The sequence below is a fragment of the Perkinsus marinus genome, assembly GCF_000006405.1.
Source record: "Perkinsus marinus ATCC 50983 genomic scaffold scf_1104296973172, whole genome shotgun sequence".
Lineage (NCBI taxonomy): Eukaryota > Perkinsozoa > Perkinsida > Perkinsidae > Perkinsus > Perkinsus marinus.
This window is the reverse complement of record NW_003201482.1, coordinates 58,717-72,228: the sequence shown is the minus strand read 5'-3', so window position 1 is coordinate 72,228 and position 13,512 is coordinate 58,717. Positions and strand designations below refer to the sequence as shown.

Here is a 13,512-nt window from a genome sequence, read left to right as displayed (position 1 = left end):
AGAATAACATCGGTCAGTTTCGCGGTCTCGTACGACTCAACTCGGTTGAGTCAGGCCAGTCTGGCGGACCGGCTTCCCTGCTCGGCAGCTTGCACATTTTCCCATAGTCTGAGCTTAGCAGCGGCAGTTGGATTTTTGTAGGTTATAACGTATTATCGAGTAATATCTATATTATCAAGTAATACCATTACTTTATCAAATCGTTTTGAAACACATGAAATTCTCTCAAAGTGATTAGTATTACGCCATTCCTCATCTCTGGAAGTGGCCGTAGTGGTAGGATCAGTTATGGAAATTTTGTTCGGCTGAGATGGGCGAAGCGTGCTGTGGTTTTTGATTTGATTTGCATCTTCGTTCGGGCGACGCGAATCTTGCTCTCTTACACTTGCCTGCATTTCCTCAGTTCATGTCCGCATTGCGCACAAATACCTTTCCCACATGATTCAACACTTTACCCTTCTGATCACAGTAGTCCCCGCTTTACGAGGGCAGTTGTCCGACTCTAACTTCACCCCAGAGGTTCATTGTGGACGAGTTCAGGAAGGGAGTCTATTTGTAGCGGCTTCTAACGGTGGTCAACCCGGAGAAGTCGCCGACATTATGTGCGCTGTCTTGACTGATGAGAAAAAGCCTGACTATCTGGTGGTGAGCCGAATTGGAGAGGATGCCGGTGGTGTGGTAGTCAACCGTAACACGTCTTCCTGTACGATCCGACCGGTCAAGGATGGTACATTTACAGCGAGATCAACTGCCTGTGACCCCATGAGGGAGAGCAAAGTTTTCAACTTCACGTACATTCCTACCTTTTTCCCCAGTAGCACTGTTCAATGGTCAGAGTACGATGATGAGCAGATCTCCTTGTCTCGACCAGCTCCTATAGAGGTCGTCGACGCCGCTGTTTTCGTGGGTGATGATGACGAGTTTCGGGTTGCCAAGGTCACCCCTGAGGGGCCTTGGTATCTTCAACGAGGCGATGCGTTCTTCCCTATCCCGATGGAGTGTGTCGAGAAGAAGAAGAAGCGCGGGTTCTTCAAGAAGCTTTCTGGTTCGCGGCCTGTCAACACTGATAGCGTTACCTGTGACTCTGGTGCCGGTCAATGCGTTACAATGAGCCTTGATGGTGATCTTCATCATCTTCTGCTCGGTTCAGTGAGTGGCTTCAAACTCGCTGGGGTTCCGTTCGTATTAGTTGCGAAGGGACATCAGGAATGGTCGTTGACGTTCACAGTGTTGCGGCCCATCATGCGGAAGAAGCTCAAGAGTGAGTGGCTCTTGTCGAGAGAATCTCTGCTCGGACTGTATAACCGTCTTGCCTCTCTTGTGAATAGTCGCGTGCTCGCCTCCCTAGAAGCGTCTGTGCTTCCTTGGTTTTTGCTTTCCCGATGAGGTACTCCTTTCAGGCGCATTGAAACCCTTCGAAGACTTCCACTCGGAACAGATCAAACAGAAGAAGTAAGCGGGTTCACTCGAGCGTAGGAGTTGCCAGGATACGGTGTCGTCGCGTTTGATGCGACGATATCTGATTCTGCTGCTAGGAGAGCAACTGTGGCGACGCGGTTCATTCAGTCGTCGCATCGAGTAGACGATCAATATTCACTTAGTACAAATGGATGAATAGATGTCGGACAAGTTTACGTATATTTTTCATTCGTAGTGGTGCCCGGTGCTTATAATATAGGTTGGGCAAACCTATACTATAAGCTCCAGGTCTACCAGGTTAGCACTTCACGCGTCGGGTCCACGCGTGAACATCTGAGCCGCTTCCTATCTCTCGAGTGGAAGCGATTCTCCTTTCGAGAGAAGCAATAGGAGTGTGTATCATAATTGTTGCTCAGTGAGGTAGGTTCCTGTAGCTGAGCAACATGATTTCAACCTTGCTCAACTGATGAATGACTCCAAGTTGTCGTAGCAGAACCGTCTATGAATTTGTCTTTGATAAGCTGACCATCCTTCAAGACAGCGTGAACATGAGCTTGTCCAAATCCAGGACTCGGTATTCTGATCGGGCAGTATATTAGCACCGGAGAACTTACGTCAATGGGGATAATCTGCGCTCGTGCGGTTTCTCCAGGCGGGGATGCCCGCTCGCCGCAAGAAGGGAAGGTCCGAACAACATCCCAGTTATGTCGATAGTCATGGATGAGGTCCATACTGCATTATGCAAGTTGATCCACGATGGATTCCACATAGGAAAGCCTATCCGAAATAGGTCAACTGCTGACCTATTCTAATGGTTATTCGCGAATTCAACGTAGCAATATCAGGAGTCGGTGGAATCATTTAGATTTACTGGTACTCAGCTTATTACGGTCTTGCCTTCTTCAGAGGCAAGACTCCGAAGAAGTCTAGATCCGAAGGGAATATCGCCAGGAGTGCTTCTCCCAATGGCGAGGGCCACCCTGAGAATCGAAAGAAGCGAAGGATCTTCTAATGGCTAAGTTGGTAGCTATCGTTGTTGACAACATGTGAGTTGTTGTGATGATGTTCATGCGTTATACTGTTGTAATCCAGCAGTACTGTTGTCGAGTACGATGAATAAGATTTTGGTAGCCCTTTGTCAGCTACTCGCAATTCCTTCATCGGGGGTCTTCCGAAGTCACAGAGGGTCTGTTGTCCGGCTCTTATCAGAACTGTCTGTGAAATCCTCACAGTGGAGAACGTCTATGATCGATAGACATTGATTCAATAGTAACATCCTGTGTATAGTTTAATGCCCCTTTGTGAGGTTGTTGTATGAGAAACGGTTTTGGCTCCTCTTGTGTGACAGAGGAGTAGCGGAGTTGTAGGCAGTTCAGCAGTAATGGGAATCCTAATTTGAAAATTATAGCTCATTGGCTGTCACCTGCGATCAACGATCGCCGTGTGTTTGGCAGAATTCTTCATAATGGCGGGAATTCTTCGACTGTTCCTCGTTTTCCTGGAGTCGTCACTCCCCATCATGCACGCCCTCACTGATGTCGTTCGTTGCTCACTGTTGCACGATGTAGCGAAACAGCGAGAGTGGCAGCCAGAGATTTTGTGTGGAGTTTTCGACAAGGAGGATCATACTCTCTACCACCTCTTCATCAACAAGGTTCAGGACCACGGCGAAGTAAGAGAGAGACTAACACAATCCACGAAGATGGATAACGTGTTGGGTTCCAATGTTTATCGGTCTCCATCACGCTCTAAGATTTTTGATCCTGAACACAAGTCCGTGGACTTCAAATATCGAGCAGTGTCAAAAGAACTCGTGGCTGTTTCAACCGGTCGGGAGTATAGAATGAAAAAGCTTAAGCGAATGGAAGGCACTCGGCGAAAAGAGAACGTCCTGTTCATAAGTGATATTCCAAAGGTCAAAGCTTGGAGGCTTGGCAGAGGTGACGGGTCCAAATGGTATATGAAATTCAATGACGGCTCTCTGAAGAAAGTCCGAGGTGATGACCCGACAAAAGCTGCCAAGTGGCATGACGTTCTGGGGAGAACCGATGAGACTCACGTTTTGTTCGGCGAATACCGCACTGGCTTCACAAAAACCAGGATGGTGATAATTCGTACCAGATATACCTCGTTCGCGTCCTTCTCCATTCTGAGGGAAGCCTCTCGAGAGGAGCTACAAGGTAGTTGAGCGAACTCGTCTCTAGAGTGAAGTCACTGCTCTTTGTAGACCATTTGGAATACTCCAGACTTAACACTACTAGTATGGATAATGACTGGTAGGACCCGAAGCAAACCGCTTTATCTTCGCAGTACTCATATCGTTAGGGTGAGAGTCGACTACGGTGGTGAGCCACAGCAGCTCTAGTGAATCTCACAAGAGAGAGAAGTTGAGATATGTTATTCATTGGGTGAGTTGGGAATCTTGGAGTATACATGTGTGTATATATCTGGTTGTTGATGTCCATGTATTCTTACTTGATGTACTGTCAATGATGTTGAGTTATGCTACCATCAGCGTTTGTTCCAGAAACCTTTCCTATGTTGTTTCGAGAGTGAACCGACACTAGCTCGTTGTCGGCGATGATGAAATTGAAGTTTAAATGCAGGGAGGCTTTTCAGGTTGATTTTTGCTTCTCTCAATGCAACCTCGCATTCAGGAAATTCTAGTCCTTCTACTGTTCTCTCCGTACCTTGTTCTGGTCGATGCTGGTACTCTCTCTTGTGCAACTATCGACCCTTCTCTTTCTGAGTTGAAGGAAATGTGGCGGGGGGTCCCACAAGTGTTGTGCCGTTGTTCGGGGTCGCTGTCGATTGCCAATCGTTCCTCCCGTCACCCATTGAAAAACATCTTTTTGCACAGTACTGCGGAAAATGGCGGTAAAATGACGAGAAATACCGTCACATGCCGTTATGAGCGTGAAAAAGACTTTCTGTTTACCATGAAAGATGCTAGCTGTGATCCACAAGGTGAATCGAACCACTTTACGATGCCTTCTACTAGCAGATTGTACTGGTCGGACTTGCCGTATGAACTCAAGGACGTGGTTCCGCACTCGCTCCACACGCTGTGTAGAAGAACCTCTACTAGTACTGTTTTCAAGAGCGATAAACCGTTCTGGCGCGTACATAGAGACGAGCAGTGCCAATTGCATATAGAACGACCAGAGTTGAGATTTCCTGTAGTTGCACTAGATGCATCTTCGGACGACGACATGATCCGTATTCACGAGCCAGGCTTTGGCGTGTCGTTTGGTTATGCGGCTGATATAATCATCGGCGAGAAGAACGAGATGGTACTCATCATGATGGATGTGTTGACAGACGGAAGCGTCGACTTTGCAATCCTCCGAGAAGTGAAAAATCCTGTTCAGGAGCTCGCTGATTGTAGGTCTGAAGAAACGATGTTAGTGTGGGGAAAGTACTCACATGTGTCGGTGACACTATGAAAATTTTGAGAAATTCTTGTTGGTTTCTGTATACGTTTACCCGAATTCGTAGGTGAGGAAACTCAAAATCAGTGAGGAAACTCCTGAGCTCAGTTGAGGATAGCGAAAATTCATTACAACACTGAACGCTGCTGTTGTTATCATCGTGTTTTCAGATTATGATGATGAAGGTCAGGTTGAGAAGACTGAAATGTAAGAAGACTTTCCTTTCTATACAGTCTTTAGATCCGGATAGATAAGAACTTCATCGTGGTCAGGTCCTCCCGTGGATCAGTCAGCAAACCAGCACACATTCCGTCGGCTGTAATCGGTCCTGGTAGAGTTGATCACGTAATCCACTCAGTCAAGAGTTTTTTCTCACATCGAGTGAAGTAGCGACGGAGGAGTTGATAAATTGACGGTTGGTTCGTCCAATAGCGATGGACTAGCTGCAGTAACTGGCAGAAGTCGCGACTTCGTCCATGTTCTTGATGTTGTTGATGTATGCATGTAGTTTTTTGGAGTCGAGTTAGTCTATAAGGCAAGAGGTCGGTCCCAGGTTTGTACAGCTTTACTCCCAGGTTCGATCCCTGGTTGGGACGATATCCAGTTGTTCTCATATGTCCTCTAGCGAGGAGCTTTCCGTGGTCTCACCACAGCAGCGCATGTCGGCGCCTGAGGTTCTCATCAGCAATTTCAACAACAGCGGCCTCGGTGTATCAGAATACTTCCGGCAGCACAATCTTGAGAACTTCCTCACTGACCTACTGCGTCGCCTAGCTGAGGAGCTTCCCGATGACCCTGCGGAATTCATGTGTTCCTATATTCGAGAAAAAATACCTAGCAACAGCGGTTCATGTGCGATATCCGATCACCGAAGATTCACAACGGATGGTCACCTCACATCGATGAGATCCATCGCACTGCATAGATTCTCGGAGCAACTCGAGAAGGAGAATCTTTCTATCAACAGCTTTGTCCAAGGCTGGATTGATCGACCTGGGCTTCTCTCCAGCACCCGGAGACCGAGTCATACTAGAAGTGACGCGACTCCACGAAAAGACCGCCATAATGATGCTAATGCTCCGGTGATGTTGACGACTGTTGAACTGTTCCGAGATTGGCACCAGTCTGAAGGGAAGTGCCGGTCCTCACTCGAAGATCTCTTGTCTTGGGAAATGGACGTTCTCGGAACTGCTGAGGGAACTCTGGCACATCACGCCCTGTCGGTGCTTGACCTTTGGGGATTCTTCAACGACCAGGATCTCTCAGTGGGAGTAGTTGCTATTGACATGATCCGTATGCAAGGTTTCATCTCTGATCTTTTTCACCGCTATCACTCTGATAATCCTTATCATAATTTTAAGCACGCATACAGTGTGATGTCTGCGGCTGGCAGTCTTATGCGCTACGGTGGTGCAGATGAGTTTTGCTCACCATTAGAACAGCTGGCTCTGTTGATAGCAGCAGTTTCTCATGACGTGGGTCACAACGGTGTCAACAACGATTATTATGTAAAGAAGGTTCATCCCTTGGCGATCCGCTATAACGATCAAGCAGTTCTGGAGAGTATGCACAGTGCGTTGACTTTTGAGTTGATTCTGACCGAGAAGAACAATTTTCTCGCCGACTGGCAAGAGGAGGCTTTTGCCGACTTTCGGAAGACAACGATTGCGGCAATTCTCGCGACGGATATGAAAGTTCACTTCGACCTTACGACCCAAATGCAAGATCTTAGATCTGCTCTTGAGGTCGACACTTCGTGTCCTGACACGAAAATGCTCGTACATAAATGTTTGGTTCACGCTGCTGACATCAGCAATGCGGTGTTGCCAACTGATATGTACGAAGCCTGGGCTTATAGAGTCAGTACGGAATTCTACCGTCAGTCTCTCAGGGAGAAATCTGAGGGTATTCCCACGGCGCCTTTCATGGACAGCTCCCCTGACGATCGGGCCGAGTTTGCTGTCCTCCAACTCGGGTTTATGAACTTCGTCGTAGTTCCCTTGTGGAACGCCATGGCTGACATGTGGCCTGCCTTGGAGCCTCGGAGGAAGCAACTTGCTGAAAACGTCGAGTACTTCAAGAAGCTGCGAGAATCTGTCAAGACGGAAGAGGATTGCCCTGCTGAATGACGCTGGGGCTATCCATTTATTTTACTGTATACTTGTACCGTTATGTTATTTGAGGGCGAATATCAGTTTAACTCAGCACCCGGACTGCGCTCTTTGTGCGCTCTCTGAGGTAGATATTCCATCACATGTATTGTATACTTGTACCGTTATGTTATTTAAATGCAAATATTCTTTTGTGTAGATAGTATAATGTTTCGTCATCTGGGAGCCTCTGCTTCTTGCGTTGTTACGATGAACTGTACAGTCAGTACCATACGGATGAGGTTTCGGGTTTAATTGTCCAGTCAAAACTCTGACTACATCTGACTTTGAGAAGACCCAGTATTTCCCAATGACGAAGGCTTGCTCTATTCAAAACGTGGTCATTGACCACTGGTCAATATAGTTGTCGGCGACACACATGCTTTCTACTGTGATTTCACAAACCTCTGTAATCGCACTATTCATCGAATTTCACTTATACCAGTTTCTTTCGTTTCTCTATGTCCTCTGCTGAGCGTACAGGGAAAACTGAGGATACGTTTGAGAGCTTCTCTGACTGAGGCAACGGCCACTAACCAACGCAGTGTTGAAATATTGTTTAGTTCTCTCAGCTGAGCTCAGGAGCTTTCACGTTATTTTATGAGAGTTCATGCACGACTTGGACTAAAACTGTATAGAAGTCAACAAGAATTCCCAAATTTTCCCTCATCATCACCAACAAGCGTAGTCGAGCATATGCATATTCTCCAACACTGAACGAACGTGCTGTTGAAATGTCTAGCTTCGGATATGATAGTGTCAGAGGCTCTAAAGCTGCCCCTTCTGGAGGGACTGTGGGGAGAAGTGGTCGTATCGAGAATCGAACCGACGATCTACTGGATGGCGTACTTGAACGCGCCAGCAGCGCCACTGGTTGTTTTTGTCTCGAGGAATTTCGTTTCGTCAAGACAACGGTGAGGAGGCCCATGACTGAAGTTTTGAATATTGGCTTCCAACAGGTTAGGCATGCATCGGTTAGGGTAGCAGCAGAGAGTCTTCTCCTGTTACGGTTTCTCTCGCTACACGCATATACTCTACAGCCACATATCCAACAGGTATCCAGTTACATGCATTTAGTGTGAACATGTTTTGGTCATCATGTTATAGCTATGACACTATCGTGATCATAACTTTATCAGTATTTTATAGATATATAATACTGTTGATGTAGCATGATATAGTTAACGGATAGAGATAACTTTGCAAAACTACCTTAAAAGTAAGCCTGAGGAACTTAAGTCATATTACCGAGTTTTATGTGACATCCACTGCTGTCACATAATACGATGGTCTCTTCTTCTCCAATAAGCTTTTGTAGGAGAGTTCCGAGTTCACTTCACTCGGACCTGCCACCCCCAAGGGCTGATCCCTTCGCCTCTTAGCTGAGAGTCGCTGGCATAGGATACACGTAGATATCTCGTCCTTGATAAGCCTGGCTAGGGCTGGCTCGTGTTTTCCTGTTGTATCGCGTTGGATTTCATGGTACTCGCAGGAGGACGCGTCGGCTATGGAGAGAAGGTTCCGCCAACATCGTCGACTTCCTCTGGCGATAGGTGTTCCTCTGGTGTTTAGCAGCATGCGTACTGCACAACACGGCCGAGAAGCTGAAACAGCCGCTCTGCGAGGTCCCTGCCGCCGAAGATCCCCACGAGCACTTACGTCATGTGGATGACGAACCACCGATTGACGGTGGATTATCCGCGGATGCTGTGCGGAACGTATATGCCGAAAGACACTGTACCATTTGATTACATGACTGCGTTATCTGATAACATTCTTCCTTAGCTTCTTGTTGTGTTCACGATAGTTCAACAAACTCAACAAAGCACAATCATATGGAAACCTACACATTGGCAGTTCAACACTGCTGCCATTATTGAAGACGAGCCAATTTTGCTCGGTAATACTGCTCCTTCGCACGCGCGGCTTCTTCTTCGGCTCTTCGGGCATTCTGTCCTGCGATAACTTCCCTTTCTTGAGCAGTGAGCAGTCGTATCTTAGCTATATGCTCAGCTTCGATCTTAGAACGCTGGTCTTGGATTTTCCGGATTAATGCTGCTGTAGGAGTGGACACACTGTCAGCAAACGGTGTCATCTTCGACATCGGATATGACGTATCTTTCCGCATTCCCTTCGACGAAGATGATTGAAGTGCCGGCAAAATGATAGCTTCTCCCACCCTTGCCTGCCTCCTATCCACACCGGGCGTCCCCGAAGCTGTGGCCGCCGCTTCTGCAGCCCCTGACCTAGCAGCTTCTGCTTCTGCATCAGCTCGGAAGGAGACCCCCACGCTCATAGTAGAGTCGGGCGGATCTTGTACGGCAGCAGCATCAACCGCTGCTACGATACGGTCAGCCATCTCATCTCCTTCACCAACATACGTTTGCAAATCTCCGCCGCTATCTCTCGTCTCATCATGACACTGGTCATTGCTCGATCCATCCGCGGGAGCTGTTACGCTATCCCTTGCTCCCGGCAATATAGCTAGCATGGGGTTATCCAATCCCATAATATGCCTCACGCGCTCCAGCCTCGGATCAACTGGCACCGTCGGAGGCCCTCCGCCAGTCGCAGTCCTATCTTCCGCCAAGGCGGCATAGTAATTCTTCGTCGCCGTCTTCAAATTATCCCACCGTTTTTTTATTACATCAGATTTCAATTGCTTCCCAGTCTTTGTGTTCAAAGCTTCGCAGAGATCCTTCCAAGCCTGCCTCTTGTACGATACAGTGATGGTGTTGTCAACCTTCGTGAATAAGGTCTCTGCCCGCTCTTCTAATAAAGCTACGAAGATATCCAGGTCAGAATCTGAAAATGAGGGTATGGCCATTCAATAAAACAAACTCAAAAACGCTATCATGAGCTCATTTATGAACAATCGGCCGTTGTCGATATCCGCTAAAACGCCAAGTCGAATATGCGGTAAAAATGCAAGATTCAGGGATAGATCATCCGCAGGTGAGACGCGCGGGCTGTCGGGAAATTCCCTACACAAGCAGCTCTCGGGTTTGAGTAGTCTACGAGTAGGCTTCCCCATGAGCTCAGACGTTTTCGAATTGGTGAGTTTTGCGGCAAAGTTTTTGTGCAGACGAATTAAATCTTACTCTCTTACGTTTTGTTGCTTTTCTCCAGGTCGCGCTCGCGTCGCGCACAAATATCTTTCCCACATGATACAATACCTTATTCTTCTAACCATAGCAGTTCCCGCTCTTGGAGGGCAGCTGTCCGCCTCTAGCTTTACTCCGGAGGTTCATTGTGGACTGGCTCATGGAGTGAGTGCTCTTGTAGTGATCTCTAACGGTGATCACCCAGGAGAAGTCGCCGACATTATGTGCGCTGTTTTGACTGACAAGAAGCCCAACTATCTGGTGCTGAGCCGAGTTAAAGCAAGCCCTCGTGGTGTTGTAGCTGATCGTAAAACGTCCTTCTGTGCGATGCGATTGGGCAAGGATGGTATCTTTCGAGCGAGTTCAACTGACTGTGACCCCATGAGAATGAGCAAAGCCTTCAACTTCACGTACATCCATACCCTTTTCCCCGGTAGTACAATTGATGTATACAATGGTTCCTTAGACGTTATCTCGCTGTCACGCCCTGCTCCTATAGGGATGCCAGACGCTGCTGTTTTCGTGGGTGATGACGACGAGCTTCGGGTCTCCAAGATCGCTCCCCAAGGGCCGTGGTATCTGCAACGAGGCGATGCGTTCTTTCCTATTCCGATCGAGTGCGCTCCTAAAAAGAAAGAGAAGCTTGGGCTTTTTAAGAAGCTCACTCGTTCGCGTCCCGTTAACATGGACCGTGCTAAGGCTAGGTGTGACCCTGGTGCTGATCGGTGGCTCACAATGAACCTTGATGGTGATGTTTATCATCTTCTATTCGGCTCAACATTTGGCTCCAAACTCGCTGTAGTTCCCTTCATATTAGTTGCGAAGAGACGTGGGGAAACGACGCTGATCTTCAAATTATTGGAGCCCGTAGTGCGGATGAAACTTGAAAGTAAGTCTGCATTGGTTTTTGTCGACCTCACTTGTAGAGAGTCGCATGCCGTTCTCTCTGGACGTGCTTGTGCTTCCTCGGTTTTCGCTTCGCCGATGAGGCTTTTGTCAGGTGCATTGAAACCCTTCGAAGATTTCCATTCGGCACAGATCAAGAAGTAAGTGGATTCACTCGAGCGTATGAACTGCTAGGATACGGCGTCGTCGCATTTGATACAACGGTACCCTTAGGATAGTAACTGTGCCGACGCGGTTCCTTCAGTCGTCGCGTCAACTAGTCGATTTATTTTCGCCTTGTAGGAAGTGATAGACTTGTAGCTATAGATGAACAGGTGTCGGACAAGGTTGCATATATTTCTTATTCGAAGTGGTGCTCACAGCTGATAGTATTGGGTGTCACATCACGCGTCAAGCCCACGCGTGAACGGACACCTAAGCTGTTTGTTATCTCTACACTGGAAGAGCTTCTTTTTCTTGAGAGAAGCTCTATTAGTGTTAATATGGTTATGAAGCTGAACAACTTTGTCCCATGGTTGAGTGAGTCTGAGTTGTCGTATCAGAACCTTCCACGAACCTGACTTTTATATGACGACCATTTTCGAAAACTACTAGAGCATGAACTATTCCAAATCCAGGAAGTTACTTTTTGATCGGGTGGTATATCAACACCGGAGAACCTACATCGGTGGGAAAAACTTGCGCTCGTGCGGTTCTTCCACTCGGGGCTGCCAGACCGCACTAAGTTGAACACCCGCTAACATCCTTGACCTCCCAGCTGTGTGAAAACTCGTAGATGAGGTCCATGCGGCAATTTGAAGGTTGATCCATAGAGGATAGCCTATCCGGGAAAGGTCAAGTTTATCTATCTTGATGGTGACTCGCAAATTCAACGTAGCAATGTCGGGAGATTCACGAGTACTCAGATTATAACTTATTACGCACATTCCTCAGAGCAAAGAATCTGAAGAAATCTCGGTCCGAAGGAGATATCACAAAGAGTGCTTCCACTGACAAGAGCCGCCCTGGAGCTCTCAAAAGCAAGAGCTGGTCCAGTAGTAGTCAAGGTAAGAAGCGAAAGATCTTCAGATGACCAAGTTCATAGCCATCATTGTAAATAGCATGTGAGCTGGTGTGATGATGTCCATGCGTTATACTGTTGTAATCCAGTAGTACTGTTGTCGAGCACGATGGATAAGATGTAGGTGGGATTTCGTGATCTACTAGTAATTCCTTCATTGGTTGTCCTTCCGGGCTCATGAAGGGCCTGTTGTCTCCCGGTTGTCAGAACCATATGTGAAAGTATTACAATTAAAAATGTTCATGGCACATCGAATCAATAGTCGCAGCTTGAGTAAGGTATAAGACTGTTGAGAGGTTATAGTTTGTAGAACGGTTTTGGTTCTTCTTGAGTGACAGAGATATAGCGGAGTTCTAGACGGTACAACAGCAATAGGGATCGCTTTTTGAAAATTATGGCTCATTGGCCGTTAACTACGATCAATGATCGCAGTGTGCCTGAAGGTATCTTGAAGTCTGACAGCGTTTTTATAATGGCGAGAGCTCTCCGACTATTCCTCGTGTTGTCGCTCCCTGATATACACGCCCTCACTGAGGTCGTTCGTTGCTCCCTGTTGCAAGATGTAGAGAAATCGATAGAGTTGGGCTCACTGTTGCGAGGTTCAGAGAAACGGCAAGGGTTGGACCCCGAGATTTTATGTGGAGTTTTCTCTAAGGGAGAAATCTGAGGGTATTCCCACGGCGCCTTTCATGGACAGTTCCCCTGACGATCGGGCCGAGTTTGCTGTCCTCCAACTCGGGTTTATGAACTTCGTCGTAGCTCCCTTGTGGAACGCCATGGCTGACATGTGGCCTGCCTTGGAGCCTCGGAGGAAGCAACTTGCTGAAAACGTCGAGTACTTCAAGAAGTTGCGGGAATCTGCCAAGATGGAAGAGGATTGCCCTGCTGAATGACGCTGGGGCCATCCATTTATTTTACTGTATACTTGTATCGTAATGCTATTCAATTGCAAATATTAGTTTTACTCAGCAGCCAGATCGTGCTCTCATTTTGTGTAGAATGTATAGTCCTCGAGAGTTTTGAGAGGAGTAGAGACTCCAATACATGTACTGTATACTTGTACCGTTATGTTATCCAAATGCAAATATGAGGCCAACTCGGCACTCCAACTCTGCTCTTCTTTGTCTAGATAGTATAGTAACTTTTCCCTGGAGGTCTGCTTCTCGCGTTGTCACGATGAACTCTACAGTCAGTACCATACGGATGGGGTTTCTGGTTGAAACTCCGACTACATCAGACTCGGCAATTGTTAATGGCGAACGTTCTCTATGTTTGGAACGTGGTCACTATGCTTGTTGGTGAGGAACATGCTCTTTACTGAAATGTCCTGAGCTACTGTGATCGCACTAATCTGACTGGTATCAGCTTTTTTCATTCCGCTATGTCCTCAGCTGAGCGTATAGGGAAATGTGGGGATACTCTTGAGAGCTTCTCTGAGTGAG

General features: G+C 47.3%; 6 protein-coding genes across 6 annotated transcripts; 5 read left to right on the top strand and 1 right to left on the bottom strand.

Annotated features, from left to right (window-relative positions):
- Positions 1-438: 438 nt before the first annotated feature.
- On the top strand, positions 439-1,456 carry Pmar_PMAR012018 (hypothetical protein; the record flags this gene model as incomplete). Its single annotated transcript, XM_002766247.1, has 2 exons — positions 439-1,261; positions 1,401-1,456. 2 exons carry the CDS (start codon positions 439-441, stop codon positions 1,454-1,456), a joined length of 879 nt encoding a protein of 292 aa, XP_002766293.1.
- A 3,175-nt stretch (positions 1,457-4,631) lies between these two features.
- Positions 4,632-5,061, top strand: Pmar_PMAR012017 (hypothetical protein; the record flags this gene model as incomplete). Its single annotated transcript, XM_002766246.1, has 2 exons — positions 4,632-4,803; positions 5,021-5,061. 2 exons carry the CDS (start codon positions 4,632-4,634, stop codon positions 5,059-5,061), a joined length of 213 nt encoding a protein of 70 aa, XP_002766292.1.
- Positions 5,062-6,022: 961 nt separating this feature from the next.
- On the top strand, positions 6,023-6,979 carry Pmar_PMAR012016 (High-affinity cGMP-specific 3',5'-cyclic phosphodiesterase, putative; the record flags this gene model as incomplete). Its single annotated transcript, XM_002766245.1, has 1 exon — positions 6,023-6,979. The coding sequence occupies one exon, from the start codon at positions 6,023-6,025 to the stop codon at positions 6,977-6,979; it is 957 nt and encodes a 318-aa protein (XP_002766291.1).
- A 1,894-nt stretch (positions 6,980-8,873) lies between these two features.
- Pmar_PMAR012015 (hypothetical protein) lies at positions 8,874-9,827 on the bottom strand (the record flags this gene model as incomplete). Its single annotated transcript, XM_002766244.1, has 1 exon — positions 8,874-9,827. One exon carries the CDS (start codon positions 9,825-9,827, stop codon positions 8,874-8,876), a length of 954 nt encoding a protein of 317 aa, XP_002766290.1.
- A 337-nt stretch (positions 9,828-10,164) lies between these two features.
- Pmar_PMAR012014 (hypothetical protein) lies at positions 10,165-11,154 on the top strand (the record flags this gene model as incomplete). The annotated part of the gene is made up of 2 exons (XM_002766243.1): positions 10,165-10,993; positions 11,105-11,154. 2 exons carry the CDS (start codon positions 10,165-10,167, stop codon positions 11,152-11,154), a joined length of 879 nt encoding a protein of 292 aa, XP_002766289.1.
- A 1,605-nt stretch (positions 11,155-12,759) lies between these two features.
- Positions 12,760-12,963, top strand: Pmar_PMAR012013 (hypothetical protein; the record flags this gene model as incomplete). Its single annotated transcript, XM_002766242.1, has 1 exon — positions 12,760-12,963. The coding sequence occupies one exon, from the start codon at positions 12,760-12,762 to the stop codon at positions 12,961-12,963; it is 204 nt and encodes a 67-aa protein (XP_002766288.1).
- Positions 12,964-13,512: the final 549 nt, after the last annotated feature.